This window comes from Equus quagga, chromosome 3, assembly GCF_021613505.1.
Source record: "Equus quagga isolate Etosha38 chromosome 3, UCLA_HA_Equagga_1.0, whole genome shotgun sequence".
NCBI lineage: Eukaryota > Metazoa > Chordata > Mammalia > Perissodactyla > Equidae > Equus > Equus quagga.
The window spans coordinates 80518097-80533206 of record NC_060269.1 but is presented as its reverse complement, the minus strand read 5'-3'; the positions used below and the strand labels follow the sequence as shown (position 1 = coordinate 80533206).

Here is a 15110-nt window from a genome sequence, read left to right as displayed (position 1 = left end):
AGGCTTAAGACATAAGAGTGTGTCTGTCATTGATCTTGCCCATGTGAAAACAAGTTGCTTCTGCTTGTCCTTTCTAATTGGATAGGGGAGAAAAAGCATCTGGCTGATTGATAACTGCATAGTTGTATTGATTTGCTCCAGTAAAAATACCACATCTGGTATAGCAGCTGCAATTGGGGTCATCACCTATTTCTTTATGATAACCTGTTAAGATAATTCTCCAAGACTCATCCAGCTTTTGTGTAAGTCAAGGAGACACATTACCATGGGATGGGATGGTCCTGTCAGTCTGCAGTTCCTTCAGGAGTGTGTTATTGCTGCTGCTGCCTGATGGGCAGTTCTAGGGACTTGGACTTCCTAAAATAATGGCCCTTACTCCACAGGTCAGGAAGCTAATATGGGATTTCTGCCAGTGCTTATGTCTATTCTAACTTCACGTTCTGGAACCAGAAAAATAACCCCAGGAAAGATTTGTAAGCCCTGGGCCTACTGAAATAGGTTTGGGCCCAAACTCCATGGGTCACCCAGCATCTGACAAGCTCCAGTTTAACCACTGGACTGCATAGGTATTTTCAGTCACCGGGGATTAGCAGAGCTGGCAGAAGCGTGGGATCCAAGAGCAAAGAGTAAACAACGGACACACCACCTACTGACTGTTTCATTTGTACTATCATATATTTGATTCCCAAAAGAGATTTACTATTTTCAAAATATTTTAACTTTTTTTCAATTGAGGTGAAATTAAAGTGAACCATTTTAGAATGAACAGTTCACTGGCATTTAGTACATTGACACTAGTGCTCCTATCTAGTTCGAAAACATTTTTATCACCCATAATATTATGCTGTACCTTTGAAGCAGTTTCTTGCATTCTTTCCTCCTCCCACTCCCTGGCAACCACCACTTGGCTTTCTGTCTCTATGGATTTCCCTACTCTGAATGTTTCATATAAATGGAATCATATTCAATATGTGACCTTTTGTGTCTACCTTCTTTCACTTAGTGTATTGTGTGTGAGGTTCATCCACATTGTAGTATGTGTCAGTACTTCATTTTTTTTAAAGGCTGAATAATATCCATTTAGTGCATACTACAGTTCATTATCCATTCATCCTTTGGTGGACATTTGATGTATTTAAAACCAGGAAAGTGCTATGTAAATGACTAAAGTTGAGGAAACACTTATGTAGCAGAGAAACACTGATAGAGAGTTAGGCACCTGAGTTCCTATTCGTACATCAGCTGGTTATTCTCCATCTGTGACCTTTAAAAGGCTTGTTCTTGGAGTTTCAGTGTTTTCAGCTATAAAGTGAGGATGGCAGAATGAATTTTTTGAGGGCTTTGAAATGCTTTCTCCAAATATTAGTGTTTTACTATTCACCTGTGCTCGAAATCCTGCTGCTTTCTGAATGAAGACTGACCCTCAGTTTGGCACTTCAGGCCTAATGCTGTATTAACTGTGGTTTAATTTTTCAGCCTTGTAACCTATCCATGGTCTCTGCTCCAACCCAAATGGGCTGCTTACTATTATGAAAGTACATGCAGTTATCTTCTTCCTACTCCAGACTCCCATAGCATTTTATTTGTCTCTTGTCTTGTGGAAGGAACTTCATCTTACTTCTGTGTGCAAGAGAGAGATGTCACTCACAATTTAGTTGTTTCTATCTTAGGTAGTGAAAAAAAGGTAGCATACAGTTCTTGGTTAAGAAAGGAGGTGGAAGAGGAAGTATGAGACTATTCTTCTCTGTTTGTATAGCACGTGGTTCTAAGCAGAGTAGATAAATGGTTTTTGATTGACTAAAATACAAAATTTTTCTTATGCGTAAACCCAAGGAATCTGTTTTTGCTTAAATGTAGAATTTGAACTGGTTTCTTCAAGTGAAGTTAAGTGAGAAGAAAGAGATGTGTGTGTGAATAGCCACAATCATTCCCAGATTCATTTTTAATTTATATATTAGTTTCATGTAAGTTTCTTTAGCATTGTGTCACTTTCATGTTGTGACTGAGCAATTAATAATTAAGCCATTCTGTGAATCAAGACTGAAGTAGAAGCAAACTTCTCTCTCAGTATGTGAAGCTTGTGGCAGGGTGTGACATTGTGAGCATGGAGGACGTAATTGAATCACTTTTTTTTTTAATTTACCGTTAGCTTGGAGAGACTTCAGTCTTTGTGAATTATTTTGAGGAACTTTCTAGTTTTTTAGCAGATTTATCTCATTTTGAGCACTATAGGAATGAAGTATGAGTTATTAGGTATGCAATCAAGGTCTTTCACTGATTGTAAACCAGCAGTATTTTTTATCCTTAAAGATATAAATCTGTCGATTTTCCTGTGAACGAAAAGAAACATTTTTGGATTCTTCCAATCAAATGTGGTAACTCCCAGTTCGTCTAAATACAAATGTAATTGTCTTAAGGTTATTGTTATTGATCTTCTCTGAAATTGGTTCTCTTTTTTTTTCTCCCCATTAGGGAGAGGAATCAAATGAGTCTGCAGAATCTAGCAGTAATTGGGAAAAGCAGGAAAGTATTGTATTGAAATTACAAAAGGAATTTCCCAATTTTGATAAGCAGGTGAGTAGCCACACACGAAATTTAATCAGCATGTACCAAATGTTTCTATTGCAAAACAGTGTTGTAGATCAACCGTGTAAAAGCTTAGTATGAGTTTTGCATTTTTGTAATTAATTATTCTCCTTTATCGATATTATAACGTATTTTTATACTGCTTGTTAATTTTTTCCGTTGTTTATTTCTTTATTCGTGAGCTGTGATATCCACATTATGACCATAATCATAACAAACATAACTGTAATAACAACTGTGAACTCAGGTACAAATGTAGATCATCCAAAAGCCATCTATAACTCCAGGTCAACAGTTTGAGCTTTTTTCATATTCTCATCTTTCAGATTTCTCATAAAGAATTTTGAAGTGTGATCCTGCACTTCAGTGTTTTAATACTCCATAAACTTTGTTCTCTTTGCCAGATAGTAAGAATACTTTCAGAGTCAGTGAAGACCTGTGCCAAGCATGCCGGTGTTAAAAGGGCCTGTGTTTAACACATGGTCGTATATGGAAGCATGTTATTTAACATTTGGAATACACGTACGCTTGCATTGGTTTACTCAGATATGTGCACAGGTGGTACATGTGGTGAATTCTGATAAGCTGAATGCAGAGTCTCGTTGCTACACTGGTCCTTTACGTGTGTTGAAGCTACATGTCTTGGAGCTGGCAGTTTGTAAAAGCCTCACTGCGCCTTAAAGCTTTAGCTGGCAAACGTGTGACCCTCTGGTGTTCAGAACATCTCTCAGGGCGAGGAGAGATGTGCAGTCAAGCCTCCTTCCCTTTGAGGCCTGTTGTGTACTTGTGGAGGTGACATTGTGTACCCAGAAAGCATTTGTAAAGCAGCATGGAAACAACTGTGAAATAATCAGATATGAATTCTGTTAAGTTTTCAAGTGATTTACTTATTTATAAAAGAGCATAAAAAGTTTGCTACGAGTTGCTAATTTTAGTATCTTAACAAAACATCAATGACTTATTTCTAGGAACTAAGGGAAGTACTCAAAGAACATGAATGGATGTACACAGAAGCTTTAGAATCTTTAAAAGTATTCGCAGAAGACCAAGGTAATTATTCTATGCGATTATAGAAAATGCATACTTCCCGTTACATTCTGTATTTTAGTATATAAGAAAATAGAAAACATATTAGCTAATAATCAGAGAATGGGATTGCAAGAGATGTTGGAAATAATGATGTAAAAAATTTTAAATAACCAGTTCCCAAATGTTTAGGCCTATTCTTTTTTTTTTTTTTTTTTAAAGATTGGCACCTGAGCTAACACCTGTTGCCAATCTTCTTTTTTTTTCCTCGTTTGTCTGCCCAAATACCCCCAGTATGTAGTTGTATATTTTAGTTGTGAGTCCTTCTAGTTGTGGCATGTGGGATGCCACCTCAGCATGGCCTTCTGAGTGGTACCATATCTGCGCCCAGGATCTGAACTGGTGAAACCCTGCGCCTCCGAAGTGTAGTGCACGAACTTAACCACTCGGCAACAAGGCCGGCCCCTGGCCTATTCTTTATGGCAGTGTGAAATGAAACAATATATTTTTCTCTTTGGCTAACATTTTTTTTTGATAGTTAAAGCTACCTTTAAACCAGCCTTTTTTATTAAATGTAAAAGAAACATTTATTACATTTTAACAGCTCTCAGTCAGGGTGGATCATAGGATTGCTGGTGGCTTCTAATCGCTGTAATGTAGATGTGTCCTAGCCTGCGCTTGCAGGAAGATCAGAAGGACCAGTATCAGAAACTTACTCAAATGGATATCACTGACGTGCGAGAAAGTCCCTGCTTCCACGGTGGAACACTCTTAACTTAAGGAACTAAATAGTAGAGGAGAAATAGTGGGGAACAGTTGAATATCACGGATTTAGTAACATCCTTAAGTAAGAATCAAGTAGACTAGCTCTTCATAATTGCAAAACCAGCTTAAAAGCCCAGCACAATGACTTTGAGTTTGTTTTTGTTTGCTTTCTTTTAATGAATTCTTTTAAGAAGAGCTATACTGTAAATGCTCTTGAGGTCACAGAGAATGATATTGTGTGTAGAAAACAAAGCCAGCAATATCACCAATTTTGAGTCTGAAAAATGATTCAGAAGAGATAGATTATGACTATGAAGTAATTGAGGAATACTTTATCCATTTTATTTTGCATGTCTTTTTTATATATGCACAGGAATGAATGTACCATAATATATAAGTCTAAAAGCTCTTTGAGTAAGTAAAACATAAACAGCCTAAAAAAGTATTGTTACAGATTAATTGGTATGTATTTTCTTACTGGTCCCATAAGATCACAGTGTGCTTTCAATTCACAGGCATATTAGAAATCTTTGGAATATGATAGATTAATCATTGATAAAGTAGAGTTGCTTTTTAACAATAATGTATTTAATTTTTTAAGTAATGCTGAGCTTAGAACAGTGGAGATGGTGAGGGAAAGATGGATTATAATATGGATGATTTTGTTTCTGCTGTGCCCGTCAGTGTTGGCTGGGGATGGGTCTGCTAAAGACCATCTGGGGCTTCCTCTGGGTGTGTAGCTGCCGTTTATACTCTCAGGACCTTTATCAGAAAATGGGGATTTATGTTTAATTCATTTTTAAAAAGAAGTTATCACCTGTTTTTGAAACTGATTCTCTCAGGTCTTTGTATAACTTCAAATTCTATTTCAGTATTTCTCTTTTGAGTATATCAAGATTTAATAATAAATTAAAGTTGAATTCTATATTTGAGAAGAAAATATAAATGTTTAAATATTTTCTTATCTTATTTGAAGTCTTATATCTTTATATTTAATTTATAGCTTTCTAATTTAGTTATTTTTTCTTTCTTTGTACAGATATGCAATATGCTTCACAAAGTGAGTTTCCAAATGGAAAAGAAGTTTCTTCAAGAAGTCAAAATTATCCTAAAAATGCAGCTAAAACAAAACTGAAACAGAAATGTTCCATGAAACCACAAAATGGTTTTAACAAGAAACGTAAAAAAAATGTATTTAATCCTAAGAGAGTTATTGAAGATTCTGAATATGATTCAGGTTCTGATGTCGGTAGTTCACTAGATGAGGACTATAGTAGTGGTGAAGAAGTGATGGAGGATGGCTATAAAGGTAAAATACTTCACTTCCTTCAAGATGCTTCAATTGGTGAACTTACTTTGATTCCTCAGTGTTCTCAGAAAAAGGCTCAGAAGATAACAGAGCTCCGGCCCTTTAATAGTTGGGAAGCTCTGGTAAGACTACATTCTTTTTCCTCCCCTGTGTGTCTGTGTGTGTAATTTACAGTACCGCTTAGAGTCAAGGTGTCTTCAGCCCAGGGAAGTATAGATGGGTGGCCTTATCCTGTGTAGAGTCAAACATTACTTTCATTGTAAGCCAATAGTATTTCAAATAGTGTCATATGACCTTATTTTGAATGAATTAAGGGGTGATTTTCCTGAAAAAACCCAAGCTGATTGGCTGGGCATACTGTCACTCATTCTTTTGCATAGAAACTTGGTTCATTTCACTGCAGAAGAAGAAATTAGAGCTTACATTTAGGAAGGAGTTGTTTGCTAGCCTGTTCTGATCTGTTACTGCTGAGACACCATGCACAAAGCAAGAATGTGGCAGAAGTTTTACTACGACTACTTGAAGAACAGTAGCAACGTCCAGGCGAGCTCCATGATTCCAGATGCCGGCCTAAGTGTTTGTGCTTCACCACAAAGGAAGCAATTGTTTATTTTCTTTTTCTTTTAAAAGTGACAGCTCAATCTCTAATGTGTTTTTCTTGTTAAACAACGTGGTCATTTTATGGAGTATAGCAGGCTGCAGCGTATTTAATTGGAAAGATAGAAAAGTGTGTGGAAGCCTAGAATTCAAGCATTAGGTGAAGGGAAGGCATAAGCCCTGGTAAGTACACTTTGCATGATCATTTTCTGGAATTTGATTTTCTGTAAACAAGTTTTATCAAAAAGACCTGTATTTTGAGTTTTATAAATGTCAACAGTCAGTGTATCTTATTCATTCAGAAATAGAAGAACTCTGCCTTTTAAATTTTGCTTCGACTTTTGTGAGAATGTGGACTTTTATACCATGAATATATAGGCCCCACTGTGAAGGCAGTACGGATGATTTTTTACAACTTTAGAAGATGAAGTGACTCTTGATGCTTTATAAATTTTTAGGAAGTTTTATTCCCTAACATAGGAAGTAAAGTTGCTTTTGTGATTAATTTTATACTTATGACAAATCTATATGAGCATAACTTCCTTTGATAAGTGTCTTGAAATGGCAGTATGGGAAGGTCCCTGAACAATGGTTGTAAAAAGCATTTTTTAAAAAATTAAAATATTTGAAAAATATAGAAACAGCAGTACTCATATTTCGTAGCTTTAAAAAAAATAAATAAGTAAAGCCATTCGTTTTGCCTGAAGCCTTCGCTTTTCCAGAGAGCATCTGTCAACAGGCCCTTTCAAAACTTGTTCGGCTTTGCCTGAGTGATTTATTTGTTAAAGTATTTGCTGAAGGGCTTTCTTGTTCTTCTTTTCTTCCTTTTCTTCTTTCTTTTAATCTTTAATGGTCTCCTGTGCTATTGCAGAGTTAGGTTGCTCGGGCTTGTTGGGATTCTAATTTATTTAATAAGGAATGCATTATCTGCACCAGTGTGTTCAGTCACTGTAACTACTTGCCCAAATATTTTACAGTAAAAGTAAATTATAGCAGAGTTAATGTGCCAGATGCTTTTAAAAATATTTAGCAATTTAGCATGTAGAAAGCATATTTCCCCTACTAATTAACTGGCATAGTTTAAATTAGTCTTGACATGAATTTGTAGATTGTTACCTACTTAAACCTCCTATAGCATCTTGCCCCCTTTTTAAAAGTTGAACACAGAGACTGTATTTTTTGCTAGCCATTCATCTAAGTGTTGATTATTTTATTTAATAGTTAAAGGTAAACTTGCTACTTGAGTCCAGCGAATACAGGGCTTTGCTGTCCTGAAAAATGTAGGTAAATGAAGAGTTTCAAATCAACAGTGAAAATTAGCAGGTCAATGTATATAAGCTTTGAGTTTTAATTTGTTTAGAACTTTAAGCTTCTACTTTCAACTACTATAGAATTTTGAATATGACTGATTTATAGAAAAATTTAATATCTTAAAATCATCCAAGAAAAGTCAATCTTAATGTACATTTTGGTAAAAAGGTATATGATTTATTCCTTCCTTATTAATCAGAAAGTTTTGATAATGTGCCTATAATCAACTTCAAAAAGAGACAAAAGAAAAAACGTTTACTTTTGTTCTCATAGCTACTGTTTTTAGAAATTCCACTGAGAATTAATTGAAGTTTTAATTGTCAGTCATATTTTAATGAAAATTATAAAGCATTATATATTAAGAAAAGCATGGAAATGTCTAGTAAACTCTTAATGTTGTTGAAGCTTATTTAGTCTTAAGGATTGGGGAATTTGGCAGACCTTTAAAATTCATTAATATTTTATAAAAAAGTGCATACTGAGCCAACAAGTCAAGTACACACAATTTAGTTATGATTTTTGTTAAAACTGAAGTCTGTATAACATTGGTAAGTTAAATGTAATCATTAGTGTTTAATTGTTTTTCTACAAAATAATTTGAATGTAAAAATTATGTTAGCATTGCTTTTTAAAGCAAAATTTGAAAAGTTGTATGTCGTTATGATTGTGTTGTCATAGAATTACAGTTTTTAAAAATTAAAATGTTCTGAGATATTCTAGTCACCCTCATTTTACTTGAGGAAAATTTGGTTATTTAACAAAAGTGCGTTATGTAAGAGGATGTTTATGGTTGCAGCTTTATACTCATTGGTTTTTTTTCTTTAAATCAAAATTTAAATATTGTTTTTCAAGTTTTCTTCCTAATTTTTCCATTTTACTGATTTTTCTGTTTACTAGCAGTAAAGTACACACTTATTGTAAGAAACCACATCACTAAATCATGTAGACTTTGGAAATATAGCAAGCCAAAAATGTCATTAGTTTAAAAATGTCTACTGTTAATGTGGTAGAATTGGGATTTTTATTGCCAGATGTCACACATTTGATGGCATCAGTTCACCAAATAATTACTGAATTTTTGTCTAGCTTTGTGCAGAGTAGGATGGGGGTGCTGTTATGTCTATGATAATCTCATTACGTTGCATCTGTATGCTTTAAACCAGAATAGTAATGTGTACTGTCCGAATCAAGATTCATGAATAACTCATTCATGAATAGCTCAACCTAAAAACTTTTAATATATGCATCTACTTCGTTAACATTTAGATCAGAGTAGATGGAGTTTTCCTTCATTATTAACCAAGCAGCCCAGGTGTAGTTCATGTGGAAACACTTTCTGCTCCTCATTCTTGCTGCTACCGTCTACTAGTAACTCAGACCACAGGTTTTCTTTTCTGCTTTGTTTTACCAGTGGTTATTGTAAAATGTCTGTCTAAAATAAAGCATTGGAATGCCTCCTGCTTCCTTCTTGATAGGGTGGCTTCAGTAAATTTGTGTATAAGATTACATATTCAGGCTTTGTTTTGTTTGTTTAAGTTTGTTAAACATGAAAACATTATAAATGCATTCTGAGCACTTTTAGGCTGCTACCAGGTATTTATAGCAGTGAATAAGGCTAGCACTCTATCCCCAAGAATAGTACTTGTTAGGTGGGGAATTAAATCTGCTTTTAAACAATTTTCCCGTTTCTATAGAAATTTGGAGATATTTGTACTGTAAGAGTGACACACTGTGGCAAGAGAGAGGTACTTCAGTTTGTGACTGCTTTTTAAAGATAAAGTCCTTAGAGTGATACTTGAATTTTTAATCAAAGAGCTAGTAACCAGAGCCATGATGATGCTCTTTTTTTCATGTAATTATCCAGCAAGTAGCAATTACTTCCTTTTTCATTTCTTCTCCCTGAAAAAAATAACTTTATCATTTTTTGGATGAATGATGTGTTTTTTTGGTGTAAAATTGAAACAGTACATGCAAGAACAAGGAAGAAAGTAAAGTTTAGCCAAAAAGTCCACCAAAGATACCCACCATTGAGACTTTATTGAGATTCTAGCTATTTATGCTTGCATTTGTAAATTTCGTATTATATAAACAGGGTCTTATTTTCTATGCTCGATAACTTTAGATTTACTAGTAATCCTGCATTTACAGAGTACTTTATATTTCTTAAATGCCTTTTTGGTGAAGCTAAGTAACTTACAGGATTATTAAATGTTTTTGTTTTCAGAAGACAGGAGCATAACAAGTAGGGTATTCCTACACCTTTCCCTAAGTGCTCGCTCACCAGGTCCCCTCCCGCACACACACCTCATGAAGATACTGTGGAATTAAATATTGGGTTTTATTTTTTCTGATGGCTTCTGATCTGTACTGTTTGTATCTATGTCCTGGGAGCTAGAGGGAGGAAGCAGGGTCAGGATACCAGGAGTTTGGGAAAGTTTTTGATTTTTTTTAAAGATTGGCCCCCCACCCCACTCCCCCCCCCCCGAGCTAATATCTGTTGCCAATCTTCTTTTTTTCTTCTTTTGTTTTCTTCTTCTCCCCAAACCCCCAAGTACATAGCTATATATTCTAGTTGTAGGTCCTTCTTGTGCTATGTAGGACGCCGCCTCAGCATGGCTTGATGAGTGGTGCTAGGTCTGTGCCCAGGATCCTAACCTCCGAAAACCTGGGCCACCGAAGTGGAGTGCACGAACCTAACCACTGAGCCACGGGGCCGGCCCCAGATATTGGGTTTTTCATTTCTTTTGTCTGATTCTTAGCACTTCCATAGCACTAGGTAATATAAACATAATGCTATTTTTTATTTTACAGTTGCAGGTCTTATCTACTGACATAACATTATAGACATAATAACTTTATAGTAGGATTAGCTCTCTTCTCACTGTCTTTCTCACCTCACATGCCCATTTCCTATTCCCCAATCCAGCAATATAAGTTAATTGGTAATTTTGAAGATCATTTTTTAATATCTACACTGTTATGACTATGTAATTGCCTTTCATAGCTGAGCCATGTACTATACCATGACGACTTTTTTCCCTTGCTCAGCATTTTTTCCCTCTAGTTATTAGTTGTCTTGGTTTTTCTGTGTGCTTAGTTTTCTGGATACTTATTACCTCAACTCTGACCTCTGCCCTAGTTGTCAAATTTCCCCTCAGTTTTTAGACTCTTCCGGTATTCTGTCAGTTTCATCTTCTTGAAGAAGTCTCTTCTGGAGTCTCATGACTTGCTCTGGTTTGGACTGGTTGTGTCATAGGCCAGCTGATAGCTGTGGCCTTGGATCTCATTTTCTTGACATCCTGAGGAAGCTTGTTTTCTCTTTTGTGTTTGAATCTCTTGTTTCTGAATTCCACACATGCCTCTTTATTTATTCTCTTGGTTTCGTTAAGTACTGCTAGCAGGTAGGTGAATAGTAATGTAGTAATGTAGTAGAACTAGCCTGGTTTTGAATACCAGTTCTGACCTTTCCTAGCAGTTTACGTGAACTTAAGCAAATTCTCTCATTTCTCTTTATCTTCATCTGTAAGTGGAATGTAATTATGATACTAACCTATGGGAGAGTCAAAGGATTCAGTAAGATAAATGCCCATTCAATTGCCTGACTCTTAGAAAATGTTAGTTACAGATATCTACAATATTTTGCATTGCAAGCGTTGTATATATTATTAGTGAAATTGAAATGCTGAAAAAGCCTTTGTTGTTTTCTGCTTATCCTTCAATATCGGTTCTAGCCATATTGAATTGAACTTTTTTGGATCAAACCATTTCTCTCTCTCGCTCTCTTTTTTAACCCTCTCTGGGCTTTTAAGTAGATTTATGGCTGGTTACATTACCCACAATGTATTAAGACTACATTCTTCCTCCTCCTTTGTGGTAATTTGACAAAGTTCTGTCCAATGAGATGTATGCAGAAGAGTATATTTCAACTTGTGGAAAGTGTCTTTAAAGAATCCTTTCTTCCTATTGGTTGAGATGTCAATATGATGGTAGGAACCACCTATTAAGGATTATGAAGCAATAAAGTAGAAGAATCCTTGATTTGTGGATGCCATGCTATGGTATGGATACCACCATACCAGATCTGAACTGCTTCCTTGGGTCTTCATTTACATGAGGGAGAAATAAATGTATGTTTCATTTAAACCCCTTATGTAGATTTACTGCCACTCATAACTGAACCTAATCCTAACAGATTCATCATTCAGTGAAACTCTTTTCTCAAAAATCTGTCTACTGATGTTTTACATTTGTGGACAGTGTATGACTACTAGATAGATCTAAATTCTACACTAGCAGCAATAATTCGAATCAGCTCTAACATTGGTTGGCTTGTATGGAAGGAGAGGTAGGGAGAATGGCAAGCCCCAGGGAATTAAGTTTTGAAATTTTGACTTCAAAAATATCCAAAAATGTCAAGTTCAGTTGAAAATCTCAGTAACCAACTCAAACTATTGTAACGTAAAATAAGGGGTGCCTTTTGCAGTCCCCTTTATTGCCGCTACAAGAATTTTTAAACATAAAAATTAGAATGGTATAGTGAACCTCCGTGTACTCATCACCAGGTTCAGTTTCCAGCCTCTGTCTGATCTTGTTTCATCTATACCATCATCCTCTTCCTTCAGTCTCATGTTATTTTGAAGCAAGTCCCAGACTTCATTTTATCTATAAAAATGTAAATATGTATATCAAAGAAGGTTTTTTTCTGTAAACAAAAGCACTATAAAATTGTCATACCTATTAAAAGTCACCAGTATTTCATTAATATTAGAAAATATCCATTCAGTGTTCAAATTTCCTGTTTCTTTTAAATGCCATAAATATTTGTTTGGTTGGTTTTTTCCAGTTAGTTTGAATTAGGATCCAGATAAGGTCCACATGCCGATATTGCTTGATAGGTCTTTTTAACTCTCTTTTAATCTCTAGGTTCTCCATCCGTCTCTCTCACTTTCTTTTCCTGTAATATACTTGGTGAAGAAACTGGATCATTTGTTCTGTAGCTTCCGAGTCTGGACTTTTCTACTATAGTTTAACACGTTCCTCTGGTCCAGTATTTTCTGTAAAATTATAATTAGAAGGTTAAATGCTCCCACTTGTACTATTATATGGTTCGTGATGTGTTCTTTCATCAGGATACAGTAATGTCTGGTTGTTGCCTTTTTGTGACATAAGAAGAGCTTTTCTCTAGGTTCTGACATGTTGAATTGATCTTCTTTGGGTCAAAACAGTTCTTTCTTATTTCTGACCTTATTACCCTGAAAGGACTTCCTAGATCCTAGATTATCAGTCAGTCTCCTTGGGGAAAGTGCCCATGAAATTTTGTTCTTTCCCTTGTAATACAGTTACACTTAAAATTACTTGTTACATGTCTTTCCCAATGACTATAAACCACATGAGGACAGGGACTGTGTCTGTATACCACATACCTTCACCAGCCAGGATGGTACTTGGTAAAAAAAAAAAAAAAAAAAGAACATAATAAATGATGGCTGGTTATAGGAAAAAAAGTTTTTGGTTTTTTTAACTTTTAAGGTCTTAAATTTTTTTTATGTAGGGAGGTACTAATTATAATTAAAAGAAAAGAGCTTAGACTTTGGAATCTCTTTTCCTGGTTTGTGAGCTTGGAGATTAACCTTAGTTTATTCATCCAGAATGGTGAATTGATCTTTTTATTGTTGTGAGGATTTAATGAGTTAGTGAATAAAAGACATCTAGTAGTTTCTAGCACATACAAGGCACACAGTGTATATTGCTTCATTTCCTGGTTATTCTCGTTGGTTCTCTCACACACATACATATCATAAAGACATTCACACACTATAATAGGCATGAGATTGGTTTTTTTGGCCTTTAATTTTCGCATTTCATTTGGAAAAAAAATATTTTAATTCAAAGTTCTAATAGAACCTCCTTAAAATCTTCAAGTCACTTATTCTTATATATCCTGCTTTTTATGTATAAATCTTTTCCCTGGAAAGCACAAAGTGAGAGGTCACTTTGTGATTATGAATGTTATCCTTGTGTAATTGTAAAGTAATGTGCAAATAACCTTCATATCTCACAAGGCCATTTTATGAAGTACTAAGTTTTGTTTTGTTTTTTGGGGGTTCTTTTGGTGAGGAAGATTGGCCCTGAGCTAACATCTATTGCCAATCTTCCTCTCTGCTTGAGGGAGATTGTCACTGAACTAACATCTGTGCCAGTCTTCCTCCACTTTATATGGGGGTCATTGCCACAGCGTGGCTGACAAATGGTTTAGGTCCACGCGTGGGATCCCAACCCATGAACCCTGGGCCACTGAAACAGAGTGCACACACTTAACCACTACATGACCGGGCCAGCCCCTATGTTTTGTTTTGTTTTGTTTTTTTGAGGAAGATTAGCCCTGAGCTAACATCTGCCACCAATCCTCCTCTTTTCGCTGAGGAAGACTGGATCTGAGCTAACATCCATGCCCATCTTCCTCTACTTTATATGTGGTACGTCTGCCACAGCATAGCTTGACAAGCGGTGCATAGGTCTACACCTGGGATCCAAACCAGTGAACCCCGGGCCGCCAAAGTGGAACGTGCAGACTTAACCACTGCACCACCAGGTTGGCCCCCCAGCCCTTTTGTTTTTTAATCCTACAGTACGTTAATAACATGGCTTTGGAATAGATCGAAAATTTTGTTTCATAGCAAATTATTCTAGGTTAGATATTAACAATGTATATTATAAGCTGCAGTTTTTATGAAATTCTTAGTATATCCTGTGTTGAATTTCTATTGCTTGAGCTTCTCTGTGATCTTAGAAATACTGTGATCACAGAGATTATTTCGAGTTGTTAATGTGATTCTTGTTGTAACTTGAAAGAATATGCCAAGTAAGATGACATGAATCAAAATCGTGTGTAATTTTATCCTAACAGATGGTTGTACTTCAGTTTCCTGTATTCAGTTCTGGATTATGGGATTTTTCTTTTTGCTCAACAAGGTGGTTAGCTTCCAACAGCTATTGGGCTTTCTAATCCTTTTCACCAAAAAATATTTTTTTGTAATGTTCTTCAGGTATCCATATGGAGAAATTCTCTTACAGCTTTTACATTTGAAGTATTCAGTGTCTCCTTTAGAAAAATAAATACAAATACAATTTGAAAGAAATTCTTTGAGTTTTCACACGAAACTATACAAGTGTTGTATTGAAACTGATTTTTTTAAAGTTTTATCAAATTATTGAATTGGTCATAGTTAACTTTTGATTCATGCAGTATCTTTCCAAGTAACAGTCTCAGTTTAGGAGTAAAATATCAAGTGACAAATAATAATTGGAGTTTTGCACGCTTGAGGGGTTGTACTTTGATGACAGGTAGGGAGAAGTATGTTTCAGGAGGGTGAGTCTCACAGTCATTTTCATAGGAAGTGACGAGGACGGAGGCAAGAGATCAGGGGCACAGTTACTTCGTTTGGTACTGTTGCCCTTGGTAATAAAGGTGAACCTGAGAGTTTGAAGGCAAAACTTGATAGGAGACATGAACAAT

At 35.6% G+C, this 15110-nt stretch overlaps 1 protein-coding gene across 3 annotated transcripts in view; it reads left to right on the top strand.

Moving 5' to 3' along the window:
- The window catches only part of SMARCAD1 (SWI/SNF-related, matrix-associated actin-dependent regulator of chromatin, subfamily a, containing DEAD/H box 1), a 79281-nt gene that overhangs the window by 40325 nt on the left and 23846 nt on the right, over nucleotides 1–15110 (top strand). For all 3 annotated transcript variants that reach the window (XM_046656835.1, XM_046656836.1, XM_046656834.1), the window contains exons 7-9: nucleotides 2473–2574; nucleotides 3555–3636; nucleotides 5417–5808. In XM_046656835.1, the coding sequence (XP_046512791.1) occupies nucleotides 2473–2574; nucleotides 3555–3636; nucleotides 5417–5808 (576 nt within the window). The remainder of the gene's footprint in view (nucleotides 1–2472; nucleotides 2575–3554; nucleotides 3637–5416; nucleotides 5809–15110) is intronic.